The 21,047-nt window shown below is 37.8% G+C and overlaps 1 protein-coding gene across 1 annotated transcript in view; it reads left to right on the top strand.

The window, feature by feature from the left end:
• Window positions 1-21,047, top strand: part of LOC122217824 (hedgehog interacting protein) — an 89,165-nt gene that overhangs the window by 38,582 nt on the left and 29,536 nt on the right. The window contains exons 5-7 of the mRNA XM_042935403.1: window positions 19,123-19,274; window positions 19,661-19,834; window positions 20,452-20,595. Of these exons, the coding sequence (XP_042791337.1) occupies window positions 19,123-19,274; window positions 19,661-19,834; window positions 20,452-20,595 (470 nt within the window). The remainder of the gene's footprint in view (window positions 1-19,122; window positions 19,275-19,660; window positions 19,835-20,451; window positions 20,596-21,047) is intronic.

Here is a 21,047-nt window from a genome sequence, read left to right as displayed (position 1 = left end):
ACATAATAAACTAATAGAAAGTTAGCTCATCAAGTTCCTGCTCAAGGCAGCTTCTGTTTCCAAGTGGGGGTCAACCTTGGACTAACTTGTTGAAGCAGAAAAAGTAGCTACATTTGATTTGGCCTTGAGCAATATGAATTGTAAAGGAAGCCATATGTGGCTTGCCAGAAGAGCCCCAGTTTGATACTGGTTGACAGAGTGCCCTTCTGTAGAATTAATTATAGAATCTTTTTGAAGTTGTACGCAGCCAACAGGTGTAAATGCATTATTCATGCAGGTCTTAGGGAAAAGTTTCACCTGTGGTGAGATAAGCCTTTCCTATCCTGGGTGAGTGGGAAGTTTGATTTTTCTGCCAAAATAAATTGAGAGTCTAAATATTAGAACTTATGGGGAAGGGTTAGGCCCTTCTAATGTATTTGAAGAAACCTGTGTTTCCTTCATTCTTTTGTTTTCCTAAGTCTATTTTATACTCCAAAAGACACATATCACGGGGTGCATGTTAAGTGTCAAAGAAACTATGTAAAGTGGTATATATTAATTCTGCCAGATGAAACCCTGCGAGAATGGGAAGTGAGGAAATGCATCATCTAAGAAGTTATATGCAAAAATGGAAGGGTTGAGAATTCATTCTCATACATACAAATCTCAATTCTCTTGTGCCTCAAATTCTGTGTAAGACGTAATTACCTGTAAATTGAATGTGGATAAAGGATATGATGTTTTATGGGTTTAAAGTGGGAACACCAAAAACTCTAACTATAAATGTCATCAGAGCACTCATTCTCCATGAAGTTTGGGGTGGTATAAATGTCATCTAATGCCCATGCCATACCAATAGGCAGATGACTTTTGGGAGCTGATTTTAGATACTGAATCCATTTCAGTGACAGATGAATACCTTCCAAAGAGTTTGGGTCGCAAAAATGAAAAAAATCTTTTCACAGTATGCTGGATTGGGCCATACAATTGTCTCAGCCCATAGTGTTTAAGCTACACCTGCACATATGCAGTTTGAAAAGATAGTTTGACTTCAGAAAGCTTTTCTTAATGTATTTTATTTCACCCAGGAGGTGTTCTCTATAACAAACAGGAAACCTCACTAAATATAACCCAAAGTTTAAGCAATGGAAAGGCACATAGATGATGTCGTACATTATAAATATTTTTTGTACTTGCTAGTTTATTTCTAAGGAAATTATGAGAATGACATCATAATGATGACTGACTTTTATTAGTGTTTGTGCTCTGAAGCTCTAGACAAGTAGTTATAAGAAAAAACAAACTGTCTAGTGTTACTCCCTAATACTTTGCTTTATGTCTTCTAGTGACATTATCCTAGGAAGTGACTCTAGGACTACAATATTATCATTAGTTGCCTTTTACGCATTTATCCTGAAGAACAGCAATGTCGTAAAGCGCAAACTTTCCTAAACTGCATAATGGGAAATAATTACCTTTTATTTTTGTCTGAACTACTGCATCACTTTGTCTCCAGCTCGAAAAAAAATTTTAGGCTAATATTTTATTGTATGTGTTAGCAATATGCTCCTTTGTTCTACTGATACGAGGGGAAGTCATACCTTTTCTAGATAAATCCTTTTAAACGACTTATTTGATAAAATAAAGTCTTAAAAGAGTATAGTATAAACATATACACAATACATGAGATAGAGCTATAGGGTTTATAGTTTTCTATTCATATACTCAACAATAGTTGAGGGCCTATGAGGTATCAGTCATTGGGCTGAGTGCTGGGGTACAGTCAAAAAATAGTGAGACTTGACTTACATTGAAGATTTCTTTATGGTGTAGGGACACTGGTAGGTACAGTCAACACCAAATGATATGACAGTGGTGTGGTATCCTAGCAATATGCAGAAAGCACTAAGTAGGAGAGGCCTGTTCAACTCTGGAGTCTGAGAGTAAATACTTTGCAGAAGAGCTGGATCTGGGTCTTTAAAGATCAGTGGATTCCTCCAGAGCAACTAAATAGGGATGGTCTTCTAAGCAGAGGAAGGATCCAAGTGTAAAGCCAACAGGATATGAAAGCCTAGGGGGCATGGAAGTTGCCTCGCTGAAATGGCAAGAACATGAGATCAAACAGCAGAAGTTAAGGCTGGAGAAAAAGGTTAGGCTGTCTTGTGGTGGGTCGGTCTTGTGTTCCCTGTTAAATAATTTGGACTCATTCCTTAGGTGGTGAGAGTCAGAAAGTTTTGTTATTGTTTTAAGGGGGCCGCGTAAAAGGATCAGATAGGTTTTTCACAAACCTGTGTGAAAGAAGTAGGGTAAGGCTGTTCTAAGCATCTGACAGTAAATAGAAACAAAAAACTCTCATAGCCAAAGAAGAAAAATGAGTTGTCCTTTATCCTGTCCATGCTTTTCTTAACTCCATTTTGACTTATATCAGAAAATTAAAGGAAACTTCAAAGGAAACTTACCTTTATCTGTGTTTCAACCAGTGCAGTGGTTAGACACTAAAGTCACTCCAGCATTGATAAGGGCAGTTCTGTCTCAGGCCATTTCCTTCTTCTAGACTATTCTGGAATGACATGTGATATTATACAAACTAATACTCATTGTACATTTGGAATTTCTCTAGACAATCTTACACGTATCTGTGATAGTCTGCTCTTTATCACATGTTGAGAAGATTGCCAGTTTTCCAAGAAAAGAAGTAATTTCCTTTATCATTTTTTAGCAATAAAAGGTAGGCTTCCAGATACCTGGATTTCTAATATTCACATGAACATGACCCTACATTTTGGTTATAAATGTAAGGAAAAAAATCCTTTAAAGGTTTTATATAATGTGTATTAATTTTGATAGGTAATTTTTTTTTAATATTTATTTATTTTTGGGAGAGCACAAGCAGGGGAGGGGAAGAGAGAAAGGGACAAAGGATCCAAAGTGAGCTCTGTGCTGACAGGATTGACAGCAGCGAGCCCGATGTGGAACTTGAACTCATAAACCTAGAGATCATGACTTGAGCCAAAGTCGGACGCTTAACAGACTGAGCCACCCAGGTGCCCCTTGATAGGTAATTTCACATTGCCTGAGTCCCTGATTCCTACAATCCAGGCTTAGAGGTGGAACATAAAAGGCAATATATTTTGTGTCCGTAAATATTTTTAAAGGAGAAGAACAAAGCAGTTTGTTGATATTGCTGATATTTATGTCCATAATTTGGCTGATGAGTTGCTATTTCTAGAATTTTACTTTTTTAACCATATGATGAGTTTTTTTAATGTTTATTTTTGAGAGAGAGAGCATGAGCGAGGGAGGGACAGAGAGAGGGGACAGAGAACCCAAAGCAGGCTCTGCGCTGTCAACACAAAGCCCAAGGCAACGTGGGGCTCCGACCCACAAACCATGAGATCATGACCTGAGCCGAAGTCTGGCACTCAACTGACTGAGCCACCCAGGTGCCCCTAACCATATGATGATTCTTGAAATATCTATATAGTTTTGTGTTAATGTATTTGTGTTTATGTTTTCTTTTTTAATATTCACACATCACATATAAATACAAACGTAAGTATCCTTATTTATATAATTGAATGAGCCTATGTAGATTTAGATTTCATATATAAGAAAGCCTTTATAAATTGGTTCCTTTGTTTGATTTCAAACAATTACAAATATACAGTAAAACAGGCAGCTTTACTGCAAATGTCACCCATGAGAAAACTAAGTGCCATTATCAGTGCCCCTTTCAAGGCCCTCACCCCTAAAGTCACTCATCACACACACCATCAAATGAGGGGGAAAAAATCAAACATTTTATCTAACTGTAGTTTTCCACTTGAAACCATGAAAATGGAGAAAATAGTTTTCTCTATCAAAAATGAAAAAATTAATAGTGCTTAGGAGGAATAATTGAATTATCCTTTCTTCTGAAGCTGACCTTATACTTTTTTGGGGGTAGTGTCTTAGCTTGGGGTTATAGCTCTGGCAGAATAATCAATGAATGAATACATGATTATTCATCCCTGGTAATAATCTCAAACTTCCAATCCTTCCTTACATTTAAGGACAGCATTCCTGGGCCCTCTGTCATGTACGTGAACTACAAGTCCATCCCTCTGCTCTCTAGCTTGAGGAAGAAAAGAGCTGATTGGTGAGCACCTAATATGTGCCAGCTAGTAACCGAGTTAACAGTTACCGAGTGTTAGTAACTGTGAACCTTTATTTTGTATATTTTTCATTAAAAAAGCAATCTTGTAAAGTAGAAGTTATAATTCATTTGCAGTACAAAAAAACCCTGAAGCTCAAGGGTATTGTATTACTTTCCCAAACAGCCTGTAAGTCACAAGGCAAGGATTCAAGCCCAGCTCTCATATTGAAGAACCCACATTTGTTCCACTCCATTAACATGTGCCCTCAGATACCAAGCACTCTCACAGCCAGAGAGCAAAGATGGGAGAGAATATATATACTCTTGTTCTCTTCCCTTGCATCTCTCTTTTCCCAAAGAATCATACTCAGTAAAGCTTCTTTCTGGGAGATGGTATTTTTCTTTCCTTGGAATTTTCTTCCCTCTCAATCTCTGGCCACCTGAAGTCCCAGCATGAATGTACATCTTTGGAGAGGCCTTCTCTGACCCCCTGGTCTTAATTAAATTCCCTCTGATATGCTTTCCCATAATACCCTCTTCTTATATGTTATAACCCTTTTCAAAATTTAATTATGTATTTAATTTAAGGGCTCACTTGTTTCAAGTCTCCTTCCACAACTAGAATACAATAGCCCCAGGCATTGGGTACAATAAGTGACTAATTTCTATTGACTGCCACTGGTGTGTTGGAATCCATCCTATACTCTCTCCTTAACTACTTCTGGACAACCTATTAGATAGGAAATGCCCCTGTTTTGAAGGTGATTAAATGGAGACACAGAGAGGCCAAGTAACTTTTCCACACCAGAAAGCTAACAAGTGAAGGAGCCAGGTTCCAAACCCAGGCAATCTAAACCCCTGAGCCCATGCTTGTAAACATAAATGCATAGGAATTTGATGCACAGTGACACGGAAGCAACTGGCTTGCCATATTTACCCCTGATGATTGAGTGGAGTTCTGGGAATCTGAGAGCAAGGGATGTGCAGTAAGCAAAGGTAAATGGTAATGACATTACAGGTGTTGCAGAGAGTGGATGCTTTATAAATACTTCATTTGATTTAGAACCAGGACCCTTTGTCTGCATGGTGAATCTGTGCATTAAAATGGGAATCATTTGTGTGCCATCAGTTTTGTTCAAATTGCTACATATGCTGAACTATAAACATTAGAAAACTCTAGTCTGTCTTTCACTCTTTGGCTCTTCCCTCAGGTTAACTAAGAACACAGTGTCATGAAATTTGAATATCAGAAGTTCCCCAAATTCTGCCTTTTGGCCCCAAATTATAGTATCCCTAGATACATAAAGTAAGTTTTCCATAATATTAAGAATTATAAGAAACAGAGCTTCCTTTGCATTGAAAACTGTCCTACTGTGACACTTCCATGGAAAAGGTGAACAGCCATTGTCATCCTTATATAATTAATCTTCATGTATTTGAGGCAAGGTATGTGTACTCAGAGTTTTTTCTTTCTGCTTTTTTTAAGTTTATATATTTATTTTGAGAGAGTGAGCATGAGCAAGGGAGGGGCAGAGAGAGAGGGAGAGAGAGAATCCCAAGCAGGCTCTGCATCATCAGGTGCTAAGCCCAATGCGGAGCTTGATCTCATGAACCGTGAGATCATGACCTGAGTCAAAATCAAGAGTTGGATGCTTAATCATGTGAGCCACCCAGGCGCCCCTTTTTCTTTCTGAACTTAAGAAATCCAAGCCCTCCCTTTTATCTTTCTTTATAAATTCCATGGGACACCTGGGTGGCTCAGACAGTTAAGCGTCCCACTTCAGCTCAGGTCATGATCTTGCAGTTTGTGAGTTCGAGCCCCATATCAGGCTCTATGCTGACAGCTCAGTCTGAAGCTTACTTCGGATTCTGTGTCTCCCTCCCTCTCTGCCCCTCCCTGCTCACATTCTGTCTCTATCTCTCTCTCAAAAATAAATAATAAAACATTAAAAAAAATTTTAAAGATGCAAGGAATTTGATTTTGCTGTTTTATTAATTGCAAGTTTAATTGACATACAATCCTGTAATACAAACCCTAATAGAAATAATTTTTAAAGTACCATAATTTTTATATGACCTTGAAGTTGCCGTAATATATTGCATAACTTTTCAAGAGAAGTAACATAGAGGAAACCTCATATTTTCTTAAATTTATTAGTGCTCCTTGGTGGTCTAAATGGTTTGGGTTTTCTTTTTTAAAGGTTTCTTTTCAAAGCAATAATCTTACTTAATTGTTTAATGTTTGTTCTCATATAAGTCAATTTGAGTTCTTAGAGTAACAATAGGAAATATATAATGGCAAAGAGCAGTGAAACATGGCTACGAAACTCAAGTATACTAGTGTTATATTTCTATATAATGATGTGAAGATAATGCTTTTAGCTGCATGACCACCATATTAGCCACACATCATAAACAACAAATTTGATAAAAGCAAGAGGTCAAATTCATTAAAAACAATTTTGTACTCTTTGCTGTAGTTAAGCATTTATTTTCAGTATTGTCATTTTCTTCATTGAAAGGACACTGAATCTCTTTTTTCTGACAGGAGAAAAAAGACTTTTCAAACCAAAAAGGTATAGATCAGATGAAACTCTCAAGGAAACATACCTTATAGTTCTAGATTTAATGTTTAAAACAGAATGTCCAGACATTATGCCTCAAATATTTTAGTTTTAAGGATGGTAAGTGAAATCCTACTAGTCTATTTTATTTCATTAGTTTTCTAATTAAAAATTTAGTATTCCTAATAATTCCATAAAAATTTACTTTTATTCTTACAAATATTAGAATTATTAACCTTCATAAGACCCTTATTAATAAACTATGAAAAAAATATGTTTCTTTATTATAGACAAAGTCATTCTTTTTTTTTAAATTTACATCCAAGGTATTTAGCATATAGTGCAACAATGATTTCAGGAGTAATCCCCTTACCCATTTAGCTCATCCCCCCTCCCACAATCCCTCCAGTAATCCTTTGTTTGTTCTCCATACTTAAGATAGACCAAGTCATTCTAAGAAAGATATTTCCAAACTGCATGATGATAATAGAAGGACATCTTCTTTTTCCTACTCGTTTAAGTAAAATAAATTTGAGGGGTTTGTAGAAATTACTAACAAGGCTTGCCCAACATTTATCAACTTAATAATTTTTAAAAAATAATATACTTTAAGAATGATCCTGTGGGGGCACCTGGGTGGCTCAGTCAGTGAAGCATCCAACTTCAGCTCAAGTCATGATCTCATAGTTCGTGACTTTGAGCCCCGCATCGGGCTCGTGCTGACAGCTCGGAGCCTGGAGGCTGCTTCAGATTCTGTATCTCCCTCTCTCTCTGCCCATCCCCTGCTCACACTCTGTCTCTCTCTCTCAAAAGTAAACATTTAAAGAAATTAAAAAAGAAAAAAAAAAAGAGTGATCTTATGAAGGAAATTCTTGAGAGAGTAAAAGGTGGAAAAAATGAAATTCCTCAAATATAAATATTTCCTTTATTCTGTAACATCACCTAATTTGGGGGGATATGTATATTTTTGAATGGATGTACATTGTCTCATACATTTTTGAATAATCTTAAATTCTTCCTTAGTTTATAATTAATATCCAAATTTGAATCTAAATTCAGTATCTTTTATTCATATAAAAGTATTATATTACTCAATATTGCTCTGAGGTCATTTTCACAGTTGTTTGTCAATATCAAGAATGCATATTTTTTTTTATCATAAATCTTAGAAGGGCATTTGTCGATAGAGTTTATTTTTGGTAGAGAGGAAGGATCATTGTGATCTGTATCGGTATCCTGAGAGAACACTCAAATGTTGGGGTTGATTTGTTTACTAAAGAAATTACTTTAGGGGCGCCTGGGTAGCTCAGTCAGTTGAGTGTCTGACTCTTGATTTTGACTCAGGTCATGATCTCAGGGTCATGTGATTGAACCCCACATTGGGCTCCTGGGCTCCAGGAGAGCCTGCTTGAGATTCTCTCTCCCTTTCCCTCTGTCCCTCCCTGACTGGCACACATGCACAGGCACGCATTCTCTCTCTCTCTCTCAAATAGAAAAAAAAAAAAAAAAAAGAAAAGAAAATATATTACATCATGGTTAACTTTAGAGTACCTGAACACTATATGTATTTTTTTAACTAAAATAATAATAATAATAATGTTCCTGTGGTGGCCAAGTATGTATATTTCAACTCTAAGATACATTCAGATTACCTCCAGTCTTGCAAATCATTTTTAAATAAGCCATTGGGAACAGATACCATCTAAATCTTCTGAAGAGATGTGGAATGATCTTTATCAAAACTATGTGGCGAGCCTGGTGCTAAATAGAAGTATAAATGTGCCTCTCCATGCCTGCAATTTTCTGAAGTCTGAAAGTTCTCTGAATGATATGGAGCAAGACAATACTTCCTGTGCATATTTTAAATGCACTCCTCACCTGGTGAAAATGTAAGACTACACATGCTGTATTTCAAAATTACATTCCCTTCCAAAATCTTACTATTTTACAGGTCAGTTGAATTTCAGGATGGCTCCGACCTCTCTATTGACTGTAATCGCTATCTTTTATTCAACTAGCATGTTGGAATGTACAAAGTGATTTCACATTCTTTGATTATCTGAGCAACCTTACGAGAAGGCAGAAAGATAATTTACTAAGAAGTTTTCACTTGCTCTGTTAAATAACCAAGTAACCCCTTTGAAAGGATTCTTGAGTGTTCTGCTCTGTTTCTTGGTGGTATGTTAGCTTTTGTGTATGTTTCATTTAAAAACAGGTGAGAAATACCACCTCCCTCATGTTTAAATAATGATTTATTTATTTTAACCCCCCACTTAACTTACAAAAATATTTGGGTACTTAACATTGAGAAGGACAGGTATATTAAAATTTTTAAGCAGGAGAAAAAAGAAAGGAGCACAATAGTAATGGAGAGAAAGAATAAAAGAGGTTTGAAGGAGAATAGAAATATTCTACAATGGCAGTCATGGGCTTACAAAAGCTAATTGTGTTCATCTCATCACATACCCATCAGTGACATCAAGTTGCCAGTTTGAAATTGGCCATGGTGAGAGTACTTATACCATGGACATATACACAAATCAGGAATTTCTTTTTACAGATAGTCAGTTTATCAGCCCATTGCCCTAAAACCTAAATTAATTTTTGTGTTAAAATAACTGAGATATAACCTTCATTTTATTCCCCCACAAAACTTTGGAAATTTAAGTAGAGCTGTTTAAATAATGCCTCAAGCCATGAACAGAAAATACAATCTATCCATTGTTTGTTCATTTCTTCATTTAGGAAATAGTTGGTGGGGCAATGTAACATAATAGTTCACATTATTTGTCCTCCAATCACAGACAATCTCTGCTTTGCCACTTCTTGTTGTGCATTTTGGACAAGTTACTCAAATCCTCTATGCCTCTGTGTCCTTCTCCAGAAAATAAAGACAATGATAGAATAGTATTAAACTCTAGAGTTGTTATAAAGTTTCTACAAGATAATACTTGCAAATTGCTTAGCATGGTCTCAGGCACATAATAAGAATTCAATACATGTTACCTTCTATAACAGGGCTTCCACTGTAGATGAGATCCTTTGTAATAAACCAGAAATACCAAGATGAGATCCCTGCCTTCAAGAAGCTTACAGTCTAGTGGAGAATTGTTCTGGTTCCTAATTTACATATCTGGCATTTTGCTGTGTCTAACAAGGTAGCTGCCCAATATTTTATCTGTTTACAGTTCGATCTAGAAATGTGTACATTTTCAAATCTAAGGTCTAACAAGTATTAAATCTCTAGGCTGTGATAGCAAAGTTTAGTATAGCTCCAAAATTTTTTAAAATTATCGTTTGTATTCATTTTTAATTCCCATGAATATTACAGTTTTTGCCAAACTCTTGTTAATTTATTTTCATGCAGCCTAAACACACAGCATAAGAGCTGTGCTTTCTCTAAATGTTTACAACATCTCTATAAATTTTCCTTTTTCTAAAAAGCATTTAGGGCTAGGATTTTGTTTTTGAGAAGAATTTATACTTTTTGTAGTTTTATTATTTTTCTGTTATTTCAAATAGATGCTTCACACAATTTAATTTTATTGAAGTACTTCTTTTTCTTTTAGAGAAGTTGTTTTGGAAAACTGAACTTTGGAATACCACAGATACTATTATCCTTTGACACATATTAAGACAAATGGTCCCTAGTGTTCAAGCCATTCCGTGGCATCATGTTGGATTTCTTGAGCAGCATATATTACCAGTTCTACAGCAGTTCACGACTGCCAAGACAAAGTAAAAGGTCCAAGTCCATCCACTGTCTAATATGCCATACTGTATCAAATATCATGGTTAAAATAGGTAAAAAGCTTAGGGAGAAATAGAAATATGAAACATCATTCCATCTGACAGATGTAAAGTTTATATAAAATCATGTACATCCATAATAAAATATTATGACCATAATAGTTTTTAAGTATATAATTGAGCATTTTATATGTCTTTCCCTGTAGGTGTGAGACAGCAAAAGAATATTAGTATTTGGACTAAGAAGCAACTGGGAAGCTGGATTTCTAGAAAAGAACCATTTCTAGTATCTTTCCTCTGTGTAGGTCATAACTTAAACCCAGCATGACTGATTTATTTTGTTTATGTTTAAAAAGAGTGGGGAAGAGAATTGTTGAGGAAAGTTAGTGGTCTAGTGGTTTCCATCCAGAATAGCTCCCATTTGTACTTTTTTAGTCTGTTTTTGCATTCGCTTCAGAAGACAAAATGTACCATCCTAAGCATAGATGCAACACGGACCAATTGCTACATAACAGAAATCATACACCTCACAAAACACTTCCTAAAAACTCTGAATTGCTAGGTAACCTCCAGCAGCTCTCCAACTTCGTTTGAAACAGGACAGACTGTTTTCTTTGTCAAGGGAGTGTGGCGGAGATGCGCTTGGGTTCTGCAAGCATTTGAGAATTGTATATAATTTCTTGGAGAACTAGAACAGTGAGTAAATACGATTAAGCAGAAACGAGGCTTCAAAGAGACAAGACAGTGCCTCGAAGAGCATACAGTTATCATGAAACCAAGAGAATAATTGGAATAACTTAAGGACATACCTAAAAGAAAAGCCAAATCTGGAGAAAAAATAGAGGAAATTTTAAAGAAAAGGAGCAAACTAGTACTATAAGTGATAGTTCCTCAGTATGTTCTGGCTAGTTTCATCCCCAGAGAACAATGAAAGTGAGGAAAGCCAAAAGAGTGAATAATAAAATGACACAAGATATTTTATAAAAATGTGAATTTCCAAGTAAGATTTGCATGACTGGAAGACTACCAAATTTTTCCTGACTACTCTCTAACTTCAGATTTTCAATAGAGTTGATCATGATCTCCTTCTCCCCAGCAAGGAGGATGGGCTAAAGAACCTCCCAGATTTTTTCTGGAGTGTTTTCTGACACCAAATGAGAGAGTTTTTTCCTCATACTAACCAATCATCCCAACACCAACTGGGTGTCCGACAATTCACTTCAATTCTGATGCTAGCTATCTGGAATTAGCCCAGACAGTACTGATTAAGGGCTGTGTCCCACAAGACTTCCTCCACTTCAGGTACCAGTTGCAAATAGGGTGCCTAGGCTGCCCACATTTCTGCCCAGCCGACTATAAATTCAGAGGTTCCCATTAGCCTCCCCTCAGGCTTAATAACTTACAGAACTAAAAAAATTGCTTTACTTACTATTGCTGGTTTATTATAAAGTCTACAACTCAGGAGAAGCCAGACAGGAGAGATTCATATGGCAACATATGGGGGAGGGAGATGTGGAGCTTCCTGCCACCCTCCCAGCACCTCAATATGTTGACCAACCCAGAGGCTATCTAAACCCTGTTGTTTAAGGTTTTTATGGAGAATTTATTATAGATGACTGATCAAATCATTAGGTGTGATGATTAGATCCTGTGTGGTGGTGTTTGAACTCAATTTCATCTCTCTCCCTTCCCTGGAGGTTGGAGGTTGGGGTGGGGGTTGGGGGTTGGTACGGTTGGGCTGAAGGTTCCAATCTGCTAATCATGTTTTTGGTTCCTCTGGCTACCAGTCCTCATCCTGAAGCTATCTAAGAGCCTGCCAAGAATCCCTTCATTAGCATAGACTCAGGTAAGGTTGGCAGGGTTTATTGTGAATAACAAGCCACCCCTGCCTACCCTTCCCATAAGCTAACTCAGGGTCCTCAGGGAATTGATTCCTCTTATAAGACCAAGTTAGACTTTTGAAACTACTGAAAAGCAATGCTTCTCATCTTTTCCAGGAGTTATGAAGATATTAACACTTTACAGTATGTTTCAAAACTTATGAACAAAACAAAATAATAGTTTTAGTGAGCTTAAAATCCTCTAGTTAGTAGAAATGGTTTGTCTACATTTTATTTTTACCTTCTTTGCATCCTGTGATTAATATAGCAGTTTTGCTCTTGACTGAGTTTATATATGCCCACATGTTACCAGGTGGTCTTCCCCTTCTCTTCCTCCTCCTCAACTGTGAAAGGTGTTCTCACTTCATTTTGAAGGGTGTTGGTTGTTCTTTCATTATTAACAGCTAAGAGAGAGTGCTTGCTGTGATAAACCTTTCCTTAAGTATCTCTGTGAACTTGTACATGAACTTCATTTGTCTTCTCATTCAGGATGCTCCCAGTAGGGCACGGCCAAGATGAGTCAGGTCATAAGTACTTTCAATCCTTTTTCAAAAACTGATTAAAATATCCATGTACTGGGCAGAATAATGGCCCTCCCCAAAAGGTGTCCTTGTCCTAATCCCTAGAATATGTTACTTTACACACAAAAGGGAATGAAGGTTGCAACGGAATTGAATCGCTAAATGGCACATAGGGAAATTATCCTGGATTACCTGGGTGGGCTCAGTGTCATCACAAATTCTTAAAAGTGTAAGAGGGAGTAGAGGATGTCTGCATGGTGCCATAGGAGAAAGATACATCCCTTTAACTGGTTTTTGAAGATGGAGAAAGGAGGAGACAAACAAAGGAATGCCAGATGACTTCTAGAAGCTGGAAAGGAAAAGGAAATGGGGTATCCCCTAGAGGTTCCAGAAGGAAGCACAGCCCTACGGACACATTTATTTTAGCCCAGTGAGACCCATATTGGATTCTAACTTACAGATTTTAAGATCATACATTTGTGTTGTTTCAAGCCACTAAGTTAGTGGTAATTTTTTTACAGCAGCAATGAAAAGTGAATACTTCTGGTATTGTGTTTGAATGAACAATTCTCAAACTAACCTATTTCTCATTTCTGAGCTGTAAAAGGTTCTAGTCTAAGAGAAGCAAAGGAGAGGCCCATGTTGGTTTCCAAGTTCTCTTGTTCCTTTCCTGGTGTGCACCAACAAAATGTAGACATGTGAATAACAAGTAAAAAGGGAGCTGGGATGATCAGCCTTGTAATAAAAGTATATATTTTGTAGGGAATTAAAAATAGCATCAGTCTGTCCCTATGTTAATTCTCAGAAACTTCTTCATTATTAAGAGAACACGAATTCTACCAGAGGTCCTCATTCATACCTGTGTCATGGGCATAAAATAAATTGGAAGATGGTCTATTTGCAGAAACTCTACCTAATATTCTTCAGGTAATTTAGATATCATAAAACCAAGCTTTTTTCTTTTCCTTCCCAAGTTTTAGAGTGAAGAAACCTCAGATGCTAATATACTAATTAGCCTGTGTGTCCAAAGTTACCCAGAATATGTATTTATTCCCTTTAATACTCGTTTTTTTGGGCCATGCACATTTATAATAGTGTAGCAGTGTTTAACTGTCTCCTTTGCACCCCAAAATCAGCATCACAAAGAAGTATGGTGGGAGTGAAACAGCTAAAAACTTACCTTGTTATCTGACTTTGTTATCTGCTTTCATGTATACTGTAAGCTTGCAAAGGACAGAGATTGGTTCTTATTGGTTGTCTAGTCTTGTCCCTAGTGCCAAGTACAATGCCTAACACATACTAGGTATTCAATGAATATTTGTTGAATGAATGTTAAATACAGACTTTTTTTTTACAAAGATTATACATAACAAGGCATATCTTGAACTTAGCACTGCATTATTTAGTTTAATTTACACTTCATTGCTTTCTCAATACCATAAGGCCATTCTGTAGGCTACCAAGCTTGAAGCTAGTCACTTGCCAAAGAGTCACTAAGAAAAACTGTGCAGAAGTGAGAAATGGTGCTTCTAGTTCAGTGTTGCCCAGTCTTGTTTCCTAAAATATACAACCCTGAGAAAGGTTAAGGCAAATTTTAAAGATAGAAATCAGAAAAAATTAACTTTAACCACATTGAAAGTATGAAGGGACTGTTTTTCTTAAAAATCAATGAGAGACCATGCCCACCATTTCTCTTAAAAAAGAAAAAAAGGGGTGCCTGGGTGGCTCAGTCAGTTAAGCATCTGACTTTGGCTCAGGTCATGATCTCGTGGTTTGTGAGTTTGAGCCCCACATTGGGCTCCGCACTGACAGTGCTTGGGATTCTGTGTCCCTCTCTCCCTCTCTGCCCCTTCCCCACTTGCGTGCATACACATTTTCTCTCCCAAAATAAACTTTTTTTAAAAAAAAGAAAAGAAAAAATACTTTCTATTGTAATCATTTTATCATTACCTTTCTTTTTCCAGTAGATACTTCCCTTTTCTTCAAAGAAGAGGAATATTAGTCAACTGGTTAGAACTTTGATGTGTTCATCAGGGAAGAGTGTCCCAAAACTATGGGACTAGATCTGATCTTGTATTTACATTAAAGTCGTCAATACTCTCTGTTTGGAGTTTTTGTCCCTTTTCTGTTGACCCTGTGAAATTGCTCTGAAAGCTGAACGATACCTAGAATGGCAGTTAACTACTCATTTAAAGTCTCTAGGAGAATTTTATGATTTACTCTGAAACGGGTCAATCTCAAGGTTTTCAAGTATACAGGGACGTTATTTTCAAATCATTCACCTACCTGTGCTTGGTGAGGGGCTGTCCCAAAGTCGGTGCAGTTTGAGAAGGCTGAACAAAGGGGAAGGAAGTTCCCAATGGTAGCCTAGGATGCTTGGATAAAAAGTTTCCGGCAGTTAATTTTAACAAAACAAAACAAAAAAGGGCATTACGAAAACAGAGGGAACACTAAAGTGTTCTTTATAAATTACTCGGAGCCAATTTCTAGAATTCTAGCAGTGGTGTATGTTCCTGGAAGTGTGCACATAGTGAAATGCGCACATAAAGCATTCGGTATTAATAATGAAGTACAAAGTATAAAGTGAACGTTTCGATAAATCACTGCTTTTCACATGAGTCAGGATAAGCATTTTGGACCTCGGCTAATGTTTTCAAAAGTATAAGGTTAGAAGTCAATGTGTTTTTGAAAGGAATGTCTCCCTAGACCACGACTCTTCCATTTGCCATTCTATTCATTGTTTTTCTCCCTTTTTGGCCAGCTTGGCTGAACTAATCACTAGAGGTTCATTCTCCCCAGATGCTCACTAGAAACAACTTGATAATTTGACATTTCTGGAAGGAGTGCATGATTTTTTTTTATGATTTTTAATTCCATAAAGCGACACATAATTGAGAGGAGAAGATGGGGAGTAGTAAGAAGAGAGTCAGTAAAATGCACACAAGGGCTTCCCCCTGAGCCTGGACAGCTGGTCTGCGGGTCTGCCCTGCCTCCAGACTCCAGCGCTCAGGATCTCAGGCTGGGCAGTTTCCTGGTGAAGACTATCATTGAAGCCTCCCATGTCCGGTGGTGTTTCTGGCCTTTTGGCCTGTAATAGACCCTGCCTCAAAATTAAACCTTTCATGCCCAATCAACATATTTGTCCATATAGATCTTGAAAAATCACCCAGACCTCAAAGATAGGTTTGCATTTGTGAGGAAAATCATGATGTGTCGGTAACATACTTTAAACAGATGATCTAATTCTAAAGGCCAATTCAAGGTAAATGTTGGCCTATCGATACTTTAATCTCCTGACGGTGGTGGTATACACCCCCTCTTCCCAATCTCTGAACATTTAGGAGCCATGTTATGCTACATAGTTTACAAAGCTAATTTTGAGATACACTAGCATATTTATATAATACATTAAATTTTTTTATGAGTATCGTTAAGAGAGTGAGTATTTCTCTGAAATAACTTAAGAGTAATTAGTCATGTTTCTAAGAGCCAACCAGATCACTACCTGGAAGCTGACTTTAAAATACGAAATCATAGGGGCGCCTGGGTGGCTCGGTCGGTTGGGCTTCCAACTTCGGCTCAGGTCATGATCTTACAGTCCGTGAGTTCGAGCCCCGCGTCAGGCTCGGCTGACCGCTCGGAGCCTGGAGCCTGTTTCAGATTCTGTGTCTCCCTCTCTCTCTGCCTCTCCCCTGCTCATGCTCTGTCTCTCTCTGTCTCAAAAATAAATAAAAACATTAAAAAAATTAAAAATAAAAAAAATAAATAAAATACGAAATCATATGTAATATAATAATTAAACAAATGTAAATCCTACATCCTAAAAACTTCAGAATTACTGACTTTTAAAAAAATTGTTTTCTTTTCATTTATTTTCTTGTAATTCAAATGTCTCATTACGTTTCTATATTTGGCACCTTAACAAATGCCAGTGATGCCCCCACATTCATTTATGTGACAGGTGAATCTCTAAAGTGAACAATTACCTTCTGTCACTTGTGGATTTGTTTAAATCTCTTTCCCTATCTCTCTATAGTGCATGAATTCTACACTCCTAATTCCTGAAAAGCAGTGAGTACAGTTCTAAGCCATGTTGCTATCCAACTCAAATTGTATCTCAGATGATTTGATTAAAAACTATAAAAGAACTGCTTTCAGCAAAAGCTCCTTATAGTGGAACGCAAATATTTGTGAAGTGGGTATAAAGTACTTACCCTGCACTTCAGCTTTAAAGTGAAATACATTCGGAAGAGGAATTAATCACAAACTAAATCCCGCCCCTCAGCTTTCTTATACATCCATCAAAGAGATTTAAATGTGCTTTTCTACAATCAATTCTTAGTCATGCATCCCAGCTTTCAACATCTCATAAGAAGAGATATTTGCTTAATGAAGTTATTTAAAAAAGCGACATCAAATCAATACTAAAATCACTCTAAGAAAAAAAATCACTCTAAGATCATCTGAAAAATAGAGGCTCATTTTCATTCCTCACAGTCATTAGATCCATCCCCTTCAATGAGATTGTTTTGATTAAAATTAATATTAAGCATATTGTAGCTTACAAATGAAGAGGTTGGCTTTTTTGACATTTCAATTATGCTTTGGTAGTTCTGGAATATTTGCATCCACTTTCTTATTTATACACTCTTAAAAGTGTTTCCACTTTGGATGCCATCTCTCTGAAAGCAGTTTTTCTCTAATCCAAGAGATAAATCAAACAATGGTTATTAAAAGTGAGCTTTTATACCTACAACTTAAAAAAATTTAATGTTTATTTATTTTTGAGAGACAGAGCATGAGTGGGGGAGGGGCAGAGAGAGAGGGAAGGACAGAACCCAAGGCAGGCTCCAGTCCCTGAGCTGTCAGTGCAGAGCTGGACGCGGGGCTCGAACCCACAAACCACTAGATTGTGACCTGAGCTGAGGTCGGACACTCAGCCCGCTGAGCCATCCACTACCCCCCCCCCCTTCCCACAACTTTAAATTCTTCAGTCCATGTAGAATCCCACCACACACAGCTCTGTGCTTCGGTAGTAACACATGGTCTTCTGGGGGAGAAGAGCAAAAGAGTGCTTCCATTACCAAGCATAAACTTGTGAAGAAGTCGTAGTGTTCGAGACTTATTTCCCTCCTGTAAGATTTCCAAGGGGTAACTTCTAGCTGTTTGCCTCAGGAGACGAGACGGGTAATGAAGTAGCGGGGGTAAGGTGATGTCCTAGCAGTTGCTTCATTTCAGTTTCTGTGTCGTATTCTTCACCAGTTTGGATAATGCCTCAGACTACAGAGAAAGCCCTCACTGGCTTACTAGAATTTGAACTTTTAAGTCTCTGATCTAGATAATTTCAGATACTATAATTTCATTATAGAAATTCCGGGACTACTTGTGGGATAAAGCAAATGCTAAGACCATATTGAGTTTCATCAAGCTGAATTAGCAGGCAAATAAAGATAAAATGCCTTTCTATTTAAGAACATAATGATGTTTTAATTGTTACAGCATTTGGCATGCCTAATGTATACAATCCTTGACATTCATGTAATAACAAAGAAAGTTGTTTGGGATCTTTTTTTTTTATTTCCTAGTGTCCCCTTTCCCCTCTAGCATTTCTCCCACCCCCGTCCCAGCCCTGGTGTTTAGCTCCCCTCCCGTTTCTCCATCCTTCTGTAAAGAAAAGCTCGATGCTGTGAAAGGATACGTGTAAAAATACCTCCTTCCTCTGTAGATAGGCCAAGGCTGCTTATTACCTAGTTATGATGAACAGACCACCATCGTTGTGACAAGTGATGTAGATGCCTCCAGGGTAAAACAAAGGTTTACATATTACACAAGCAATTTAACTGTTTTCTAAACATATTGCCAAGACAGTGGGAGTTGGCAGCCCACACTGTGTTTTAGGTTTGGGAGACTTGGATTAGAAGTGACTGCTGATTATGAACCTTTTTATTTGTCTTCTATGAGCTACAAGCAACCTAGTAACCCAGCAAAGAATCACAACAGTTAAACTTGTCCTCCTAGCTTCCCAAGATTGCATACACAAATCACCGGACAAAAGTGGTGTAAGGGTCTTGTGCATAGAGAGCCACACAAGACAACTGTCTTGTTCTAACCCTTAAAGAGTTCCGCAGAGTGAAATGTTTCATGATCTTTTTTTGTGCAGTGGGCAAGGAAGAAAAGAGTTTGGGCAAAGATTATCCAGAAGAAAAGAAAGAGACTCTTTTGGGGTTCCAGTTGAAACACAATAAAGAACATAATTAACTTCACAATTCTTTGTGTTTTTCATTTGACTGCAGGGAGGAGATGAAAGAGGTCTGCTAAGCCTCGCATTCCATCCCAATTACAAGAAAAATGGAAAGCTGTATGTGTCTTATACCACCAACCAAGAACGGTGGGCTATCGGGCCTCATGACCACATTCTTCGAGTTGTGGAATACACAGTATCCAGGTATCACTCACTGCAATGCACTGAGGCATAAATATTTTTCAATCTTATCTTCTCATTATCTCTTCCTAATTATTTTAGAAACAAAGGTGACCATAATTAAACCACAATCTTCACCTTGCTGAAAACCCCCTATGTGCCCTTAAGGAGAATTGAGAAAAATGATAGCTTTGGCACTTTTCCTCTCTTATCTTTCAGCTTAGGTGCTACTTCTGAAACTTAGAAAATAACGTAATTTTTCAGTAGTTTTTATTAGTTCCATTTCAAGCATGTTTCCTTATTTACATGCCAAGTGTTTGCTCCCCTAATTTGTGTACCATTTTTACCTTCTAGTGGATTCACCTAAACACCTTTAACAATCATGGTATTGTTTCCTCCCCCCAATGTAGAAAAAATCCCCATCAAGTTGATTTGAGAACAGCCAGAGTATTTCTTGAAGTGGCAGAACTCCACAGAAAGCATCTAGGAGGGCAACTGCTCTTTGGCCCTGAGGGCTTTTTGTACATCATTCTCGGTGATGGGATGATCACACTGGATGATATGGAAGAAATGGATGGGTTAAGGTAAAAAAGAAAACAAAACCAAAAACGTTTCCCTTGATGTTCAAATGTCTTAAGTGTCAGCCGGGGGAAAAAGGGTCAGAGCAGTGAGTTTAAGAGCTGTCTTTGGGGAAAAAAAAAAAAAAAAAAGAACCGTCTTTGAATTATGTCTCCTTGGTTAAACATTTAACTTTTCTTATGGGTGTTTGCATTTGTAAAATGAAGAAAAATTCAGTAATATGCTGATGATATTTTTGGAAGTCGCTATACCCAGATGCTCTAGAATGCATCAGTGCTGCGTGGTTTGCACAATACACAGGCTGGATGCACAAGGTCCAGTGGCGCTTCTGGGGGCGCAGAAAATCCAGGGATTGGCAAAAACTAAGGAACAGCTGCAAAATGTAGCACGCTACTGATGCTGCAGTCCTCGGCCACTACTCAGCTGTGTCAAGGTGCTGCCGTTTCTGTGAAACCAAACTGCCCCGGTTTCCTTTCCCCACGATATGGAATTCATAACTTTAAAAATTTTGTCTCAAATGGGGGAATGATTCTTTGACTGTGGAGCAACCTTCCCACATTTAGGTTAGGTAAACTATGTAACAAAAGCAGAAAACACTGACCCTCTCTGTCCAATTTCTCAGTGATTTCACAGGGTCGGTGCTGCGGCTGGACGTGGACACAGATATGTGCAACGTGCCTTATTCCATCCCCAGAAGTAATCCGCACTTCAACAGCACCAACCAGCCCCCGGAAGTGTTTGCGCACGGCCTGCATGATCCAGGCAGGTGAGAACACGACCTGCCCCCCTCCCCCACCACCCCGCACCTGCTATAAACCCGAGCCCGGCCGGGATTCAGGAACTGGAAAAAGAATGAGGGGGGCGGGGGGGGGGGGGGCAGGCACTGAGCAGCCACGGGTGGTGTCCAAGGTTGCACCTGTAAAATCACACCAGCTCATTATCTCAGCACTCTTTCTTCTATTAATGTGTGAAGCAGATTGAGACGGCAGATTAGACATATGGAAGAGAACAAATTCATGGAGGAAAAGTGCCTTAAAGTTCTAGAGTGTTGTTTTTAAACACTATTGGACTAGTGTAATGATTAAGAGTTCCGTTTTTCAGATTTAGATGATAAACTTTTTAATTTTTCTCCTTAAACCCCTCTAAATGAAATTTTCCATACGCACCGAATGGAGGTGGTAACAGCTTTTGAGGATGCTGTCATGATTAAATGAAAAT

This window comes from Panthera leo, chromosome B1, assembly GCF_018350215.1.
Source record: "Panthera leo isolate Ple1 chromosome B1, P.leo_Ple1_pat1.1, whole genome shotgun sequence".
In the NCBI taxonomy this organism is placed as follows: Eukaryota; Metazoa; Chordata; class Mammalia; order Carnivora; family Felidae; genus Panthera; species Panthera leo.
Note: the sequence above shows the minus strand (reverse complement) of the source record. Positions and strands in the feature narration are given on the sequence as shown.